Source organism: Nymphaea colorata, chromosome 8 (assembly GCF_008831285.2).
Source record: "Nymphaea colorata isolate Beijing-Zhang1983 chromosome 8, ASM883128v2, whole genome shotgun sequence".
NCBI lineage: Eukaryota > Viridiplantae > Streptophyta > Magnoliopsida > Nymphaeales > Nymphaeaceae > Nymphaea > Nymphaea colorata.
Genome location: NC_045145.1, coordinates 21762836 through 21781793, shown reverse-complemented (window position 1 = coordinate 21781793; position 18958 = coordinate 21762836). Strand labels below are relative to the sequence as shown.

General features: G+C 39.1%; 1 protein-coding gene across 4 annotated transcripts; it reads right to left on the bottom strand.

Moving 5' to 3' along the window:
- Positions 1-1937: 1937 nt before the first annotated feature.
- On the bottom strand, positions 1938-15271 carry LOC116258671 (paired amphipathic helix protein Sin3-like 4). 4 transcript variants are annotated; one of them, XM_031635960.2, is made up of 24 exons: positions 15155-15271; positions 14624-14982; positions 13431-13580; positions 13157-13340; positions 12973-13071; positions 12637-12816; positions 12200-12548; positions 10133-10266; positions 8414-8489; positions 8294-8323; positions 7833-8110; positions 7549-7703; positions 6932-7059; positions 6569-6823; positions 5697-6386; positions 5380-5462; positions 4300-4968; positions 4125-4225; positions 3907-4045; positions 3683-3835; positions 3395-3558; positions 3197-3308; positions 2776-2952; positions 1938-2438 (listed from the first exon to the last, which is right to left on the bottom strand). In XM_031635960.2, the coding sequence occupies exons 2-23, from the start codon at positions 14695-14697 to the stop codon at positions 2800-2802; spliced, it is 4356 nt and encodes a 1451-aa protein (XP_031491820.1). In that variant the 5' UTR covers positions 14698-14982; positions 15155-15271; the 3' UTR covers positions 1938-2438; positions 2776-2799. The 4 variants fall into 4 exon arrangements, 3 of the variants coding, with proteins under 3 accessions (XP_031491820.1, XP_031491821.1, XP_049935012.1); XM_031635961.2 differs by having other exon boundaries at positions 15195-15213; XR_007574067.1 differs by having other exon boundaries at positions 2747-2952; positions 14624-15259.
- Positions 15272-18958: the final 3687 nt, after the last annotated feature.

The window sequence follows — 18958 nt, the reverse complement described above, 5'->3', positions numbered from 1 at the left end:
GGATCATTACACTCCTGGAAAGGTATACCGTACCCTACCCACCCAAGTCTCCGATGCAACACAGAACCCTGGAGGCAATGGGGATGAAGAGAGGTCTTTGGGCTTCGTTTTTGGGTAGTGGGTTGTGAACTCCTGCTCACGATTCCCATCGGTACTACTTCTTTAAGATTGCAAAAGGTGGGATCATTACACTCCTTGAAGGGTATATCGTACCCTACCCACCCAAGTCTCCGATGCAACACAGAACCCTGGAGGCAATGGGGATGAAGAGAGGTCTTTGGGCTTCTTTTTTGGGTAGTGGGTTGTGAACTCCTGCTCACGATTCCCATCGGTACTACTTCTTTAAGATTGCAAAAGGTGGGATCATTATACTCCTTGAAGGGTATACCGTACCCTACCCACCCAATTCTCCGATGCAACAGAGAACCATGGAGGCAAGGGGGATGAAGGGAGGTCTTTGGGCTTCTTTTTTGGGTAGTGGGTTGTGAACCTCCTGCTCACCCAAAAATCTTCAAGTATCTTTTTTATTTTTCAGATCGTGTCAGTAGACATGAAAATCAATCATGTATGTTTTTATATTGATTAGATTTTATGAGTTGATAAGGGACTCATTCTGAAACACTACAAGAAACTCACTTGCAGATTGAAAGAGCAAGTTTTGTTTCCTAATTTCTAAGTCGTGAACACGGAACTCACATTCATATGTTTTTCTTTTCTTTTCCGGATGTTGATATGAGACTAGGCAGATGACCCCACCGGTTTTATTATAAAAGAACCTGTAGCTAATAGTATTAAATGAACAGTCAAAAGCCCAGGTGGGGGCCTTCTCTTTCCTTCCAGCACGTATCTTGATTAACAGAGGCAAAGTCAAGGGAGTTTGCTAAATTTCCCATCTAACGCACTAACTCCCCCAACTTCTGCAACTGACCTCAACCTCATGTTTGCTTGATATGTGCTGATCCTAAACAGTTCTAGTCTAGATATGCGTTTAAGGAAGAGAATTTAATGCAACTGATCCTGGACAGAACTTTACCTCATGTCTGCTTGATCTGGCAAAGGATTCATTAAAGTGACCCCCTTTTAGATAAAACCTCTGTGGTCCCTGGCTGTGTAAGGTACCAGCCACTGTTCTAATCGAAACATTTAACTTGATCCAGCATATCAGTGGATTTCAGCTTATCCAATGGTTACCTGATCACATAGTGTGTGTGTGTGTAGTGATCCAATGGTTCCCTGATCACATAGTGTGTGTGTGTGTGTGTGTGTGTGTGTAGTGTGTGAGCGTGTGTGTAAAACAGAATCAATCTTAAAATAAGACCACCTTTCAATTTTCTTTCTTTAAGATTCAACATTCCTATAACAAAGTGCATGCACAAGTTATCAACGCCTGTTTACTTTGCCGTGTTTTGTTATTAAGTGGTTTTCATCGACCTGTTTCTTGACACATCATATCTGCCCATCACCAAAATAGTACAGGAGCGCAAAATTCTGTCTCACTTTTTTTTATTAATTTTTATTACTTTTTTTTTTAATAAAAAAATAAAAGAAAAACCAATGAACACAACCACTGGCTAACAACCCAGTTCACTATGCCACCTTCCAAAACGAGAGGTCCAAATGTCAATAGCGACAACCCCGTTTGGTGTCGTCAACGTTGCCTATACTTCTGCTCACAAAGTTTAAGAAAAAGGAAACACCCTAATGAGAACAGTAGCGATATCCTAGAACCTCTGCGCAAGAGATCGCGTTGATGGTGCTCGTGTCCAAGGTTCTGTCGAGTCTGTCGAGATGCTCCATATAAACAAATCCAGCCTCAAATACCAGCGGATACAGACGGGGGAATACCCGTGGTGGTTCACAAGCTTATTATAGCTTGTCGTTCATCATATAACTTGCCAGATTTTTCACATCAGAGGCAAATTTTGCCTGACAACCAGTAAAAAGAAAAATTAATTGCTATCTAATACGATCCTCGCTCGCCATAAACCCTCCTCTATCCAAACCATTGTTATTGTACTTATCCACGGAAACATTAGAATGGAAGCATCAATAAATTGGAGAAGACAGATCGTATACACTTGCATCTTCAGGTAGGTGAAGCAGGTAAGACTATCACTACGGTTTACATTACACAGCTATGTACAACATTCACGGCTTCTGCCTTCAGTACTTCATATGTCACCATATTCATGGAGAACATCTGCAGCTTGTTATTCTAATCGCATCTGAGAAGCTCATTCACTAATGTGCAGAATGAGAGGGAGGAAGGTTGTGTTCCGATACTGCTTCGGCTACTCATTTTGTCATCCAATGAATTGTCTAACGTGGTGCATCAAAGGATCTCCCTTTCTTGATTCCTACAAGAGTTGCGCGAGCAAGAGGCTCTGCCCTTGCAACTGATGCAAAGATGAAGAGCTGTACCGGCCACCACATAGATCCTGTAAATATGCACAAAAAGAGGAACATGAGAAATAGTGCAGTTCGGCAAGAACATGTTTAAAGCTCTCTTCAGCCTGATTATACCCACAACTCAAATGGCCACAAATCAACATAAACGCGGTTCTCATTGAATGCAATCTTAATTCAGAACAAAATTGAAAGACCATGTGAACCCAATCATAGGGTTACACCCAACTCAATTCAAAGGAGTGACATGGACAAGCATAACTGAGCTTAGAGAGTTAATTGCATCAAAAGCATAAGCTATAAATATTTATACATCACTAATGTTTTCCCGATGTAATACCTCAGAGATGTGGAGAAGCTAGGATTTACCAATTTTGTTCATCAAGCACTGCTTCATGAACCACCAAGCCATCTGTGGAACCTCTCTAACTTCGAGGCATTGACAGATTGCACATGATCATGACATGACGAACTTCTACTTTGTGTACTTGACCTTTTCCTTCGGGTACGATACAAGAAGTCCTCAGTGTCTAGAACATAAGAAGCCTGTAATGTGTGAACATAGAACCAACAAATTGATCAGATAGGTTAATACATATTGAACTGTAATAGGTTAAACAAGTCAGAAACATGTAGAAAGTGGAACATTAATGCATTTTAAGCAAAATATTGGCAGAACAGCTGTGTGCTATAAAATGAAATTTCCTAACCATCACCCCTTTAATACCACCACAGTAGGGAACAGAACATCCAAGTTCATACAAGTCATGCTAAAATGAGTAAGAATTACCTTGGAGTTGCTGCAGGATAACTTGCACTCCAAACCATTAACAATTCTAACACCTTCCATTGCTTTGGAAATAGAGAGATACTCATCGCTGCATGAATATCTCCTCATGTTCCTGAAAAAAGAGAACGTGTCCTTCGAATGTCACATAAATAGAAAACTACACTCCTTCATACATTACTCTTTGATGACAATGCAAACCTTTTGAGGAAAAGTGGGCGGATTTCTTTCCTGGCATGACTGACTGACAAGAACTCATTATTTAAATATAGTGCAAATGTAGAATCCATGGAAACAGCAGTAACTTCAGGCTTTTCATGCCCATAATCCATCAGCTGGATGGACAGTCGGCTTGGATTTGTAGACTGCAAAAAACCAATGATCGGCTCATTATCTGACAGCAACAGTCCAATCCATCCCTTTCACACAGCATGCAAATGGCAAAAAAGGAACGGTATAAAAAGGTTGACTACAGGTGCAAGATCTTACACATTCAAGCCGATATATGTTCTCTTCATGCAGGAGATTGCGAGCATTTTCGTGGTAAACCACATCGACAAATCTCTTTTGCGCCCTTGACTTTTCATACGCATGCAGCTGGAGAAGCTTACTATCCGTTTCATCCGTTGATATTGCTTGCAGCTGAAAATACATCAAGCTTAATCACAAGATAAACCAGCAAATCAAAGATGCACTTTGACACTGAAACTTACCTGTTTGACAAGCTTAAAAATCAGTTTATCCAATGTAAATAGGACATACGACTGTGTGCCAATGATAGCCCGGCAATCATCTTCAAACTTAGCATTGTCTGCTGTACCATCCAATAAACTGTACAGGACACTCATAAACCTGCACCAACATAATATAAATATCAGTAACTGCTCACATGAAAAGCATCCATTAACAGGAGAAAACATAAGTAACTCACTTAGCATATTGATCTGGAGGGTTTGTATCCTTGGAACACCTCCACTTCCCTTCAGCAGAAGCAGAGTTCATTTTTGCGGAAAGGATCCTTTCATACAACGCCTGGAAACAAGAGATGTTAATTTCTTAAAAGCAACAGCTCAGAAGAAGATGCTCGATTAAAGCATATCACTTGCCTGGTGGAGTCTAAACAGAACATAAAAAGAGTCATTTCCATAAAAAATCTTAGATTCCTTATTGTCCTTTTCTAGTAATGCTGGTGGAATGTACTTTGTCAAAGGCTTCACTGCCATAAAGAACCGCTCGGAAAAAGATAAAGATGTCCCTTCTCCCTCACCATCAAGAGCATCAGCCATCCCTTCAGCTTCTCCTTCACTTTCAGCCTTACCATCATCATGCTCTTCATCTTCTTCCTCTTCATGATCCTCATGAGAACATTCCTCAGCATCACCTGACTCACTACCAGAAACATCCTCACCGGCTTCAGACATGTTCTCACTGTCCTCAGTGGACCGCTGAGCACTTTCCTCCCCCTCATCATCTGCATCAGCATCATGTTCTCCTGCCCCACCACAACAAACTTCTTCATCTTCCCTAGGCCTTCCTTGATACTGCCTACTCTCAGAACCATCCTTGGCTTTCGAAGTAGGTTCCAGAGCAGATTCATGGTACACCACAAAATTATCTTCCTCAAAGTCTCCATTAGGTGATAACTCGCCCTCTTCCCTCTCAACCTTAAGGTTGTTACGAGCATCAGAAACCTCTTTATTGACCACCAAGCCGGACCTATTCTCAGTCGTGCACCCCTCATTCACAGTCCCATGTTGCCTGTTGTTTTCCTCCACCTATCATAAGGAAAGAAAAGAAATTAACTACCAAGAGTTGACTGCTATAAAATACAAAGCCACAAAGAACTCCAATTAGATCAAGATTTTATCAGCTCCACCAGCGCAAGAAAGAGGACTATACTTGCCAAGTTACCTCTCATTTAGACTCTCATGCAGTTCTCACATTAAATTATCATGACCATCCTTGTCATCAATGGGCAGAAAACATGAAAATGTAAAAGCATATAAAACAAACCCATGACCGCAGGATTATCAACTATGTTCTGCCAGTTGAGGCACACAAAAATGTGCCAAACAATGAACATAAAACTATGTTTCCAAATAAAATCATTGGACAGCTAGGCCAGTTTCCAATCCCAAAATACAGCTTTAACCATTTTACAGCATGAGTTTACAAGCTTTATTTACCTCAGTAGCAGGATGAGTCCCATCATTATGTCTGGATTCCATTGAGTTGCCTATGGTGGGTGTTCTCAAAGGTGTGGCAGGGCCTGAGCACATAACATCAGTCGATCATTAGTTGTAAGAGGATCAACTTAAAGGAAAAGGAAATCTAATCTCAAACTTATACTCTAGGCAAGCTCCTTTCTTAAGTATGCAAAAGATTTTCCGTTTCTTGTGAATTTGGTAATAACAACTAAAGCATAAAGGTCCAGCCAACATCATTCAAATAGAAAATGTAAGCAATGGTGAATGAGTGTCATTATCTATTCATTCATATTTACCTTGTGCATTTTCTAGATTAGATTTTCCTTGACTGTGTTCTGCTCGTAGACCATGCGAAGCATTAGCTTCAACAAACCGATCACTAGAAGCACTATTTAAATTGGCTGCAGATATTTCGTTTGGCACAGAAGCACTACCCTGTGCTTTGGGATTTGGAGAACCACCATAAGAATCATTCTTATGTGCACCACGATCCACATCATGAAGACCATCTTGCTTAACAACGGCCTCCCCATTCACTAACTTAGCTCTTGACGCATTTGCATGCTCCAAGGGCAGGTTATCAACACTGTTAGGTTTTGGCAGAATTGCATTGCTCATGGTACCATCGGCACATGGACTGCTCTCACCTTCTGTGGGATGACCTGTGTTACCTTTGGAAGAATTATTCTTTGACTTAACCACCTCTTCAGTGTCTTCTGCACCATGAGGTCGTGAAGGAACACCAAGCATGGGTTCCAAAAAAGTAGTCCATATCTTCATCACTCTATCCAGCTGCTCGACAGTTGGACAGACTTCCATACATGAGTACTTGATGATCTGATACAAGTCTTCATGAAGATCTGGATCAGCATACTCAAATTCAAGGTTAGGAATTATAGGCCGCCTGTTCCCACCAGCAATTGCCAAAAGGACATCATCCTCCTTGCGTTTTTTCTCGTTGACCTCTCTAATTTCAGCTAACAAAGCTGGCAAATGAAAATTGTGAAAAGACATCAACAAGGCAGAGGCTAACCAAATGCAAAAGAATAAGATAATTTCAAACTCTAAAAACAAACATAATGACCAGGAATATTATTGGCTGCAACAAGGACTAGACAATACAACCAACAAGGGAATTAGACACAAAGTAACCATCACGAAAAAGTACCTTTAATACTCAAGCTCTTTTTGTCTTGTTGCTTGAAATAAAAGCTACGATGGTCAAGAGATTTATGGTAGTTCTTGGCATATACTTCAGCCCATACTTTATTCATGTCATTACGACATCTTGTCCACTCTTCTTGTTTTTGCTTCAGTCGAGTTAGTATAACAGGCAATGCTACACTTGCATTCTTGCGCAATAAGTCGAGTACATCCAGACCATGATCACCATATATTCGCTCAATGCACCTTAAATTGATGGCTGGCAAAGAAAAGGAAAATTAAATGAAAGTAAATCAAGTTTCAGTAAGATGTAAGATTAAACAGTCTAAATACGTGACATGTTCTATTCTATAAATTATATACGGACCATTTAAATGTTCTTCTATCCGGATTGGGCCATCATGCTTTATCAAATTATTTTGCATTTTCTCCAAAAGTTCCTCCACACGCTTAGTAGTCACATTGGTTGATTCCAGCAACATGTCGAGTTCAAACCTGACAATATTTCACAGCAAGCACACAAGTCAAATAAATATACAAAGGAGGGGAAAAGCTAAGATGAGGACTCAAAAGCCAGGGAACTTAGTATGACTCAAAAGCCAGGGAACTTATTATGGCAAGCTTGTGACAGGAGCAGATGATTTCAGGTATTCATTAGATAAACAATCACAAATCCCATGTCACTTTAACTGAAGTAGCTCACCGAACCACAGAAAGGTCCTAATTTATTTCTGCATTTAAGTTCATAACTATGACCATAAGCTAAAGAACAAAAATTTATGTAGGACCCAATATTGCATAACAATCTTCAAAACATAAGAAAAGTGACAGCATTTAAACTCAAACTGAAGATAAAGAACAGAAAATTCACATAAATGAGAAAACTAAAGAAGCCGAGAAGTTGACATAGGACTCAATCACGCATCATGGAGAATCAAACGAAACACAGAAGACTTTTACAGCATTATCCTCAAGTAAGTTTACCTGTCATCCTCACATCTGAATAGGCTCTCTTCATATTGATTTTTCCGCATATGCTTAAATGAATAGTCCTCACTTCCAGAGGTAACAGATACCCAAACATCATTCAGCACAGCTGAACCAAGATCTGTTCTATAGCTTGCAGGAGGTAGCTGATACTGCAAATTGACCACAATCAGAAAAAGATGGCAAACCTAATCCCAAAACCATCATTCTAACATCTCACAAGTAGCAGAACAAGAGAGAACAAAATGACCAGAGAAAAATTAGCAAAAGAGTTGCATTACATGTTTTGGGAGGAGGCGGTAGCTAGGCGTACAGCGCTGGCAAGCAGAAAGATCAAGCTCTGAAATGCATTTGTTTGTATATTGAACCTTAGTGTTTAACGCTGAACCCTTGTGGCTAGCAGAGTCCTTTGGAGTAAAGGATGAAACTTTATCAGGTCTTTCCTTTTCTCTGTCCCTTTCACGATCCCGTTCTTTCTCGCGTTCATCTCTGTCACGTTCTCTGTCCCTTTCCTTGTCCTCTGACTTTACTCGCTTAGACAACTGGCCCTCAAATATTTCTGCATTGAAGCTAAATGTGATTAACAGAATTTGAAAAACAAAAAATGCCTAAATCTAACATTGGAGTCACTAAACGAGTGCATTTGAGTACCAAAAAGCAAACAAAAAATTCTTCTCTAGCAATAGCATTTCTCAAGGAGTTCTACTGATAAATTGAAAAAGAAATGGTTACATGTACGTACTTTTATTGACAACACCTTCAAGGAAACCATCTGCATGACAATTCCCCACCAGGAACAAACATTAAGATATCAGAGAGGATGAGTAAGAAAAAATAGAAGGTAGTTCTGTTTTGTAGTTACCAATACTCTCGCAGTGTGACAGAAACTCATTGAACCCTTCCATAAGATCTGGATGATTTCCAAGCAAGTCAGCAACCTAGGTTAAGAACAAATCAAGCATGTTAGATATTAGCAGCAATCATACAACAATGAAACAACCCAACAAAACAGCCCCACTAAGTTAAGCAAGTCTAACTCGACCATTATGTTTGTCAGTCCAAAACTACATGTAGATGCACGATCAATTTAAATTCGTATTCAGATCCATAGCCTTCCGTGTATCCATGGCTAGGACACAGGAAGCACCAAAACATGGACCAAATTTTTCATCAAGACACAGAAGCAGATATATGACCTAACTGCTTCTGCATTATGAAAATGCTACTCGACTTGCCTAGGCTAAATCCATAACCATCAAGTCCTTATTCAACATCCAGAATCCTAATTTAAGTTATAACCCATGGCATAAATGTTCCCAACATTTGGAAAATGTCACAATATTTATTATTAACACTCGGGCACATACCAAAGGTAAACCAAATATCATGATATTGTCAAAAGAATAATATCACAATAATTTCAAAAAAGTGCAATATTATCACGAAAAGCAGAAAATGTATTTACTTTTTAGCAGGAAAATACCGTAATATTTCCGAACATTGAAAAAAAAAATCATGCAATGATATCTGCAATATTTTTCCCTTTAGAAAACCAATCCTATACATTAAGTGTATATTTTCCATCTTTTGTTTCTTTTAAAATTTTAAACACTATCTTGAGTCTTTGTCAATATTTTCTAAGGAAATTTTCACAAGGATTCATAACCACATTTTTTTCTGTTATTTTTTAAGTCACAAATATAAGCAATACTTTGAAAATATCGTGTTTTTATCGCCAAACAACATAAGACATTTTTAGGGGAAAGTCTCGCAATATTTTCAAGTTATACAAAAAAAACAGTCATTTTATCCATTTTGAATTAAAAAACCTTTGTTTAATGTAATTTATTGTATGTCTCCATTTTTAGTTTATTTTAAAGTTTTCAAAACTATTTAAATCTTGATCAATATTTGAGTATGAAAATTAAAACAAAATTTTAATTTCTATCATGTTATATAGTTTTTATTTTACAAGTTCCCAAGATTTTCCTAAGAAAAACAACTTTGCCAAAAAAATGTTTGAGAACATTGCCCATAAAAACCTAAAATTTTTGTTAGTATGTCCTTTATATATTTTCCAATTTTCTGAATTTAAAAAATTTTCTCAAGAAAAAAGTTCAAGGAAAACCTTACTGATAAGTACCTGGGAATGGTGTCTTTGTGAATCATTGTTTGAACTTCAGTACTGTGTACTATGCATACTGAAAGTCATATTAGGGTACCTTTTTTGCAAAATCATACAAATATGGTCTCCATGTCCAAAAAACTTAGGAACTGAGATAAAAAATAATGTTCAGCTTCAGCCAACTAGTACATAAGATTTCATAATGGCTTATATCTAAGCTTTTTGGGTTTATGAAATTATATTCAAACATGCTTATGTGTTTGGACATGAAGAGCACACCTGTGAAGTTAATTTCTGAAAAAAAAAAAAAAAAACTGCAGTAATCAGTTTCTTCTGGGCTGCACGCCTGGGTGTATATAGCATTTTCTTTTTACTTTTTAAATTTCCTATCACATTTTCCCAAATATCTTCCATTTATATGAAGAAGAAGCATAAGCTTGGAGGAAAAATTAATACCAAATTCTGCAAATCTGTCCGTGAAATTATCTCCTTGCTGTAGATATCCAGGCATTTCAGAAATTCTTGATATTGTCTGGGCTCCAGTGTCTCCTTAACTTTGTCACAGAAAATAAACTCTTGTGCATACGTATCTGAAATCATTGGATCAAGTCAGCACATGAAAATACTGTTGAGCAGGCTGGAAAGAAAGCCATATATGATGAATAAGCATGTAAAGATAACACTCTACCTATGAAATGCCAAAAAAGATTTGCAAGAGTGAAAATAACATACAGTGAACAAATTAATCAAACCATCATAATGCCAAATTCAGCAATTCATTTTCCAGACATTTCCAGCATGAAATTGCAAAACTAACAAAAAAGTGTTGGAAAAAATCAAGCCAGAAAATACAAAATAGGAAATAGCGCTTGAAGAGATCATAATTAAAGTAGTCTGTGTTTAAGCTGATTCACAGTCATATTGATGCTGTCATCAATTTTGAGATGGTTCCTAATCAAGTAGGTATCCATTTGCTGAGTACATGGAAGACTGGAAATCTAATCCATTCCACTCATGGGTACAAAAAACAGCTCCAAGCCAATACTATAACGTTCTATTTTCCAACGAACTCTCTTCATGTCCAGTACATGAGACTTAAACCCAACAACTATTAACTCTAGGAACTTGGAGAAAGCCCACTCCTAGATTAAAATATTTGATAATCTGGAAAACCTTAATGGCATACTGTGCCCTGCGTCTAACTACGAGAAGTTCCAAATCCAATGCAGCATTTGAACTTATAAACCTAAACTTAAGCATAAAATATTAATGATGGGATAACCATAGACCACAAAGACAACTAGCAGATTAAGATCTAAAAAACTGAAGGAAGACATGCATCCACATGCAACCCATTATGTGCACACTCCCACCCCACACTCCATTACTTATCTTTGATTATCAGTTCATAGCATAGCCATTCTTCTTAATCCACCATGAGCTGCTTAGTAAAATTTAAGCAAGGCAATAGAAAAATGCATCTGTTGGAGAATATAGCTCAAATGTCCAAATTTTATTTCTATACAGTCTATCGGCATCAATCTTGTAACCCAAAATACAATTTTTTTCTACAAACAGGCTGTTAAATCTTATACTGGTGTTCAACAGATGAAGGATACTCTAAAAGAAGTTGACTGCAACTCTGCAAGACACTCAAACTACACTTCATACAGGAATTCCTGTGGAAGAGTCGATCACAACTTCAAAGAAGGCTGAAAAGATAGGTGGAGGGTGTCAAAAATCGTAAGTCAACTGAAAAAACAGGATAACCAAAAGTTCATAAAGCAAGTTTTCATCAGAAATGACAGGATTATCGTCAAGAACCAATAAATGTCCATAGAAATTAACTCAATAAATCAGTCGCCAGCTACATTGGATGCAGGAACTGCATTACAAAGTAACTAAAAATATGAGAAAACTGATGTACTACATGTAGTATTAATATTTTAACAAGAAGACAACAAATCAGATGCGGCATTTAAATGCAAAATGCCAAACAAAAACTATTGGCTACTACTATAAAAGCTTCTGATACACTTGGTTCAATACCTTACAAAGACTAATTGGCATTTGGTACTAGTTGGACCAAGTCAAGTGACTATATATATATATATATATATATATATATATACATGGAAACAAATTCAAAATCATATATCATATACGAAAAATGAAAATATATATTTATAGGTCAGAGACTAGTCACTGACCAATCGACTATGCTCTGTCCAACAAATTACTGGCTTGAAAGACAGGTTGGTCAATAATCGGGTCAACCGACCAGTCAAACTAGTCAGCCGACTGGCCAGCGTTTTGACAACTAAGTTGGAGATTAAAAGTTTCAACATCTTATGCATATAAAAGAACCTGTATATAAGTAAAAAATTAACATAATAAAAAAACAAAGAAAAGAAGGAGACACCAACATAGCCATATATTAAGTTTCTGAAACTTATTGTGTGTGGTAGGTGAACATAAACATAAATACACTCAACACCAATTAACAGTCTTCAAGCAACTCACTCTTTAGTGCAAGCTTCTCTTCAAATGAAGAAGCTGGCATTGCTGGAAATCCAAAGTTTTCTGCTCCATCTCCTCCTTGTGATGGATCAGCAATTAAATCGTCATTTCTTCTAGAGGACTTCCTCTTCTGGGGATGGCGAAACAGATTATCTCCGTCCCTGTCCCGGCCATGGTCATCTTTATCGTCTTGATCATGATATCTTCTATCCCTCTCATCTTTCTTATCTTTCTCCTTATCAGTCCTCTTTCTTTGCTCCTTTTCAAGTTTAACAGATGCCTTATCATGTTCCTGATCTGGACGATCAACACTCATATCCCGATCACCATGGGAATTAGCCACCCTCTCCCTCTGAATAGACAACTATTTGTCATTACAAAGGCAAATGGCGGCAGAAAAAAAAATATGGGGAAAACCTGGAAGAAACACAAGAAACTACCTTTTCGTGCATATGCTTCATTGTGCCTGCGCTAGGGCCCCTCTCATCCCTGCGCATAAAACTTCCTGGCACATTTCTTCCAAAAGGGCCATGCTGTGCGGCAGCTGTAGTTGTTGTATCCGGTAGGAAGTGTGTGAATTCCTCCAGTAAGTCACGGTGATCTCGAAACAAAAAAGCAACCTGTGAATGCATAATAAATTTTAGTATCCATTGCCAAAGAATTGAACATGGGGCCAAGACCTCTAGAAAAGAAATCCAACATTTTCACCATCTCATGTGATCAGATCCAAAAGTTCAACCGATGCACTTATAAGCTGTCGTGACCAAATGTTTTACCTCCTGGTACACCTCAGTAATAGACTTGCTCTCCTTCCTGTACTGATTCAAAATCTCCAAAAATGCTTTATAGACACGTTCATCATGCTGGAAACGGGTCTACATTACAGAGCAGAAAATGTCAAAGGCATTGCAGCCACCAAGAACTACGAAAGAAATCTTGCCTTTCAGCCAATTTTTTTACCTTTATCTTGTTAACAAAATTGATGGCTTCCTCAAACTCAACCGGCTTCTTTGGTGGAGGATCATCTTCCATCGGCAGGGTTATCTCATAACCCTTCGGCAAGAATGTATTAAAACCCAAAATAAGGTTTCTGTGCCCTTTAAATAATTCTTTGACTCTTGTGATGACACCAGTTGTATCGATCCTGAAATCAGCGACAAAAATTACGCTTCTGTCCAATAACAGGGTGATGAAGCAAGGAGAAGAAAGAAAAGGAAATGACCTGGGAACCTACCTTTGGGCCTTAAATTCTTTCATTACTTCAAGGAACTCGTCATATTTTTCCTTCTTATCGTGAAACATCTCCCTTACTGCCTTCAGATAGGCTAGGGCATCTCCAGTAGTTAGCTTTTGACCTCCTCCAGAATTTTGAGGCTGCCCAGACCTGTCCAACATAAAACAAAGATATAAATATAGCTCCATACAGAACAAATGTTTGAACAGACAAGATTTTGATTCGTACATGAACATTAAGAGGAATCCCAGTAGAAATAACAACTCTCTTCTAACAGAGCATCAGCCATATCTAATCATACTTTTAGGCATGAATTCATATAAAAAAAATTTAGGCGATCATAGTGATATTAATGTCTATGGTGATCGCATGGTGATCGCGGTGGAGAAGGCGAGAAGCTAAGCTCTTCATATCACGAGAAAATGAATAAATAAAAACACAAAGCCACATACACGCTCTCTTCCCATGAACGACATTTTGTTATAAATAACAATGATTTAATCCTGAAGAAATTGTTCGCCAAGCTTCAACTGCTAGTTATTTGTAAAATGGAATACATTAAAAGATGAACAACGATATTGCCATGGCAAAATATTAAATAATCGCCAAAGGCCCAACAGTTCTTCAATTCCTAATACCAGTCACAAACAGTTCCAGCTTAGTTAAGACAACCTCTTTTCCTTCCCATGTTTTTGTAAAAGAAAAGTAAACAACAAATTTTCAGATTTAAGAGGCCCAGATATAACAAAAAAATTTTGCTTTCTTTTTTTATTCCTGCCCAAGAGTAGGGAGAAAAGGGAGTATCGTCATAGAAACCTAACCTCTGACAATGACAATAAGGAAATCTCGCAAATCGGACATGCAACGATCTAATCGTCGAGAAAGGATGGTTTAGGTTAAAAAATTGCAAGCCGTTCCCAAGCTAGAAATTTCCCTCACATCCAAAAGGCATCTCACCAGAGCCAAAATATCAAAGTTTCAACAAAAATAAGTCATAAAATTTTTCTTAGAAACCATCATTACGACCGTAAAATCACACTACGCCAGAAGCCTTAAGTCCGCACCGAAATGCTTAAACTTGTGAAAAATTATTTAAAATCAGAAGAGAGAGAGAAAGGGGGGGAGGGGGGGGGATGGAGGGAGAGAGAGAGAGACACACACACACACACACACACAGAGTGCTTAATACTTACGACTCGCCGCGCGAGGGAGGACCGGCGCGCTTGAGGTGAGAACTCATGTAGCTTTCCTCTCGAGACCTCTTCATCTCCGGAGAACTCTCCCCCCTCCGCCTTTCAACCGAGAATATTCCTCATGGACCAGCGATTATCATCTCATCCCTCCTCGTCGGTCGCAGAATCGACAGCTCCAACCCCGACGACGCACAGAACTGCTCGATCCTCACCGTTTGTGCAAATTTCTGTCAATAGCCCGAAGCTCCCCGTAGATCTACCCACAGCGACCAAACGCGAGCAGACCACAGAGAGAGCGATAGAGGAAGAGAGAGAATTCAATTCGTAACTTCGCCGACTCCAGCAAGAGGAAAAACACCCTGCGCATCCGTCATCCGTCGCAACAGGGACAAGGAAAAGCAAAACAAAAAATATAAATCAGAACACAGAAACGAGAGGGAGAGACAGAGACAGAGAGAGAGAGACGGAGAGATCTCTGTGCAATTTAGAAGGGAGAAGGAGAAAAGGAAGAGAGGAAGAAAGAAGACGAACGCAGAAGGAAAGGGAGAAGGAGCAGCAGAAGGCTCCTCACAGAGGGATGGGCGCCAACCGGAAGAAGCAGCAAGAGACCGGAAAGAGAGAGCGAGAGGGAGAAGAAAATAAAACTATAAGAAAATCAAAAAAATGAAAAATGAATTTATATGAACGGAAAGGGACAAAATTGGGATAAAGGATTTCATGCAGGATATTACTGTCCAAATTATGAAAAGGAGCCTGAGCCGTTTCCTCCCGACAACAAGGACTTAAGGCATATCTTCAATTGGCCCAGCAACTTATACGTAATTATACCGTACGCTCAATGTTTCTCATTTTTCAGTTTAGCGTCTGATAATCATGTCTCCCAAATTGATCTACTCAGTCTCAAGTTTCTTCTTTAAAGAAATTAATCATTGAATAAAGCCTCTGTTTATGTCGATAAATTGTAGTTTGGTCAAGAAAGTAAGCATTCAACGTTTTGAAGTTAAGGCACTCGACGTCAATGCTCGCCAACAGGATTTCACTTTGATCATTAAACATAAACTTATAACTCATAAGTTTGATGCTTTAACCTAACTTGGCGGGCACAAATAAAAGGGCGAAAAAGAAATGAGTATTCAGTTAGGTAGAGCTTCGAAATTCAGCAAAGTCGTTCCTCGTTCTAGTAATTAGATTCAATACTCTGGAGGGCAATTGAAACTAACCCACGGGGAAACCTAAGTTAGGGCACCGCTTGAGACAGTCTCAGACGAGGGCCCATTCGACTGCGGACCGCGCCTGGGTTCGGTCTACCCCGGACTCCCTTAGCTGAGTCCGCACCCATTCTGCCGAGCCGGCGCGCTTCAGTGTTGGTGTGGTCTTCAAGGATGGCCGAGCCACACAGATGCACTCAGTCAAAGACTGAAAGTGCATGCCTTTGACTAAAACCACACCGCCTCGACCACCAAAGTCTCATGGGCTTGGTCATCGTTATAGTGAGCTCGTGATACACCTGAACCAGGAGACCTACTTATTGAAAAGCCTGGTCCCACTTGGGTCCAGGTGGTCTTGGTCAGCGTTTGGCCCGCTAGAGCCCGCCTGTAAGTCGACGTGAAAAGTTGTGTCTAGTTTTTTGAATTAAGGGTTCCCGGCGAAGTGTCAACAGTGTCCAGGACTATTCTCCCGGCGTCAAGCGGGTGAGCTTTGAATCGGATCCGTCCCCTTTCCGCTTGGACTGAACTCGTGGTGCTCTTCTATTTAGGGCGGAAAACCGGCCGGCCGCACGAACGAGCTCGGTAAGCTCGAACTTGGCTCCGTGCCCACCTGAGGTGGGCTCGAGCAAGCCAAGCCCAAGAGACATCCAACTAAAAACCAATAAACTGGACCTCATGAGATCCAGATTATATAATCAAATGTGAATCTGGAACCGGATCATTTCAGCTATGAGCCGGTGCGAAAGAACCAAATTTGGATCGATTTTAAGGATCCAGAACATTTTCCTTGTCGGGAAATTCGGTTCTGGATCCATCAGCAGACCCATGAGATTATGGGCCATTATACCAAGGAGCGGATCATTTGCCGCTTCCGTTTTTTAGCCTCACTTTCAGATTAGTGTAACCACTTTCTTTCCGCTGAATTAACTTGTCAATCGAATGGCAGATTTCGAATCCAGGCTGCGTAGATTTGCGAATCACTTATTTACTCAAGAACAAGTCATATACTGAATTTAATTCGACGGAAAAGACAAATATTTTGGCTACATAGCTTTAAGTGGTGCCGTCGTCTTTGGCATATTTAGAAAACACATAAAGGCACAAAAGAATAACACGGAGTTCATTCTTTGTCTTAACTAAACCACGATAACCATATCCACTAGTTTCAATTCCAAAAGATAAAACAACCATGTGCATTAGTTTCAATTCCAAACAATCTTTAATCTTGTTCCTTCTGTGGTTGGTGTATATATATCGATACATTGTATTGAGCAAGCGTGATTAAACACAATGCTCGGGCAGATTTCTGTGTATGTTTCTACACACACATATATATATATATATATATTCTGCAACTACAATTCATTGAACCTCAACCTTTAAATTCATAAACCCTACACACACACATATATATATATATATATATATATATTCTGCAACTACAATTCATTGAACCTCAACCTTTAAATTCATAAACCCTACACACACACAAATATATATATTCTGCAACAATTCATTGGATAAGAAATAGAAGTATGTCATCCTACTATATATATATATATTCTGCAACTACAATTCATTGGATAAGAAATAAAAGTATGTCATCCTACCACCCAACAAGAGACTCAAAGTTCCAACCATTCTCTTCATCTCCCTATGTTTTAGAGTGATGTCTTACTATACTTAAACTTGGATTTTCTTTATGGCAAAGGAAGTTGTCATCTTGAGAGCTTGAAATAGAGATTGTCCACCTACCAACCATCACTCTATCCATCGTGCCAACTCACTCAAGAATGCAGGTGGCCACAATATTTAACCACATAATGTGTCACTTGCGATGGTTTTTAGCATCATGAAATGTGAAAAAAAAAGCCATGCCACTATGGACGTTCACGATCTTATGCCGGTCAGATTTGAATTTGGCTTTGGAAAATAGTATCCGAAATCCCATTCAATTGGGAGACGATGGCAAAACGAGGAGGCTTTATCATCGTGAAAAGAATTTCAAGTTCTTTCGAAGGTTGATTAGCCTAAACAATATTTCAAAGTATATTAATGGATGGGTTGCAAACAGATTGGTTTGAACGAAAAAGAAGAAAACGTATTAGAGAGCAGATTGAATTCGGATCCGATAAACTAAAACAATTTGACGGAAATCCTTGCAAATGCAAGTTTAATCAACGTCTCAAAGTGCAGATTATGTTAGCTTAATTAATAACATAAAATACCATTAAGGAGGTGCCTGGCATTATCACATTTGGAGGAAAATCCAGACCCGAAATCCTGGTATACTCGGTCATTTGAACCCCAAAAGGGGAAAAACAGATCTTTATGATGGGAGTTCGTACAGTGTTCAAAATTTAAACTCAAATCCAGATCCACTAAAGCCCTAGCCGGAACCTGACCCGTCAATGCAGTGGATATTTCCGATACTACTGAGGGTATTCCAGTCATTTACATTTTTGTAAAAGAATTTCACGCCTTTTGGCTTGGGTTTCACCTTCAATATGCATTTCGAGTGCGCGGTTGAACTCTTTCTAGGGTTTGTAAAGAGTAGAAACACCGACCGGAAGGTACCCATGGAGATGGAATGAGAACAGATCTCGATCGTTTAATTTGAATCTCGACGGTCGTGTTTTCTTTCTTCACAGTTCGTCCACGTGCTTCAGGCTTCGCCTTTCCTTGCTTACGCGACGCGGCAAGAATCTAGCCGCTGCGTTATCATTGGACCGTTGATTTTAGGATGGACGGCCATCAGTAGCGACGCGAGAATCTCACTGCTCGTTTCGTTCGTTCATCTTGATGATCGACGGTGCAAAGCATTTTTGCCAGGGCCCTGACCTTCCAACCACCAAAAATGGAAACGGTCCGTCGGGTAGTGATGTGACTGATGTCAGTGGTTCGGGTCAGATACCTGACTAAATCCAAATAGTTGCACATCAATCATTGGATCTCTTCTTGGATCTGGAGTTTGATGTCAGACCCAATACCAAACTATTATCTGAACTAAATTACCTTTTACTTTTATATCTTTACGTGTGGGTTAAAAAGAAATTATAAGAAATAAGATGGGCTTATTGAGATATTGATCCCGCAATGCTCATCTAAAGTGTATCATCTAAAGTGT

Bases quoted from the DNA above. Each gene is read 5' to 3' on its own strand.
- LOC116258671 (XM_031635960.2), bottom strand. From the start codon at position 14,697: ATGAAGAGGTCTCGAGAGGAAAGCTACATGAGTTCTCACCTCAAGCGC. The intron at 4,226-4,299 runs GCAAGTGATATG...TCTTGTTTCCAG, and splicing joins TTCTGTTTAGACTCCACCAG to GCGTTGTATGAAAGGATCCT. The intron at 4,046-4,124 runs GTGAGTTACTTA...ATGTTGGTGCAG, and splicing joins CCTCCAGATCAATATGCTAA to GTTTATGAGTGTCCTGTACA.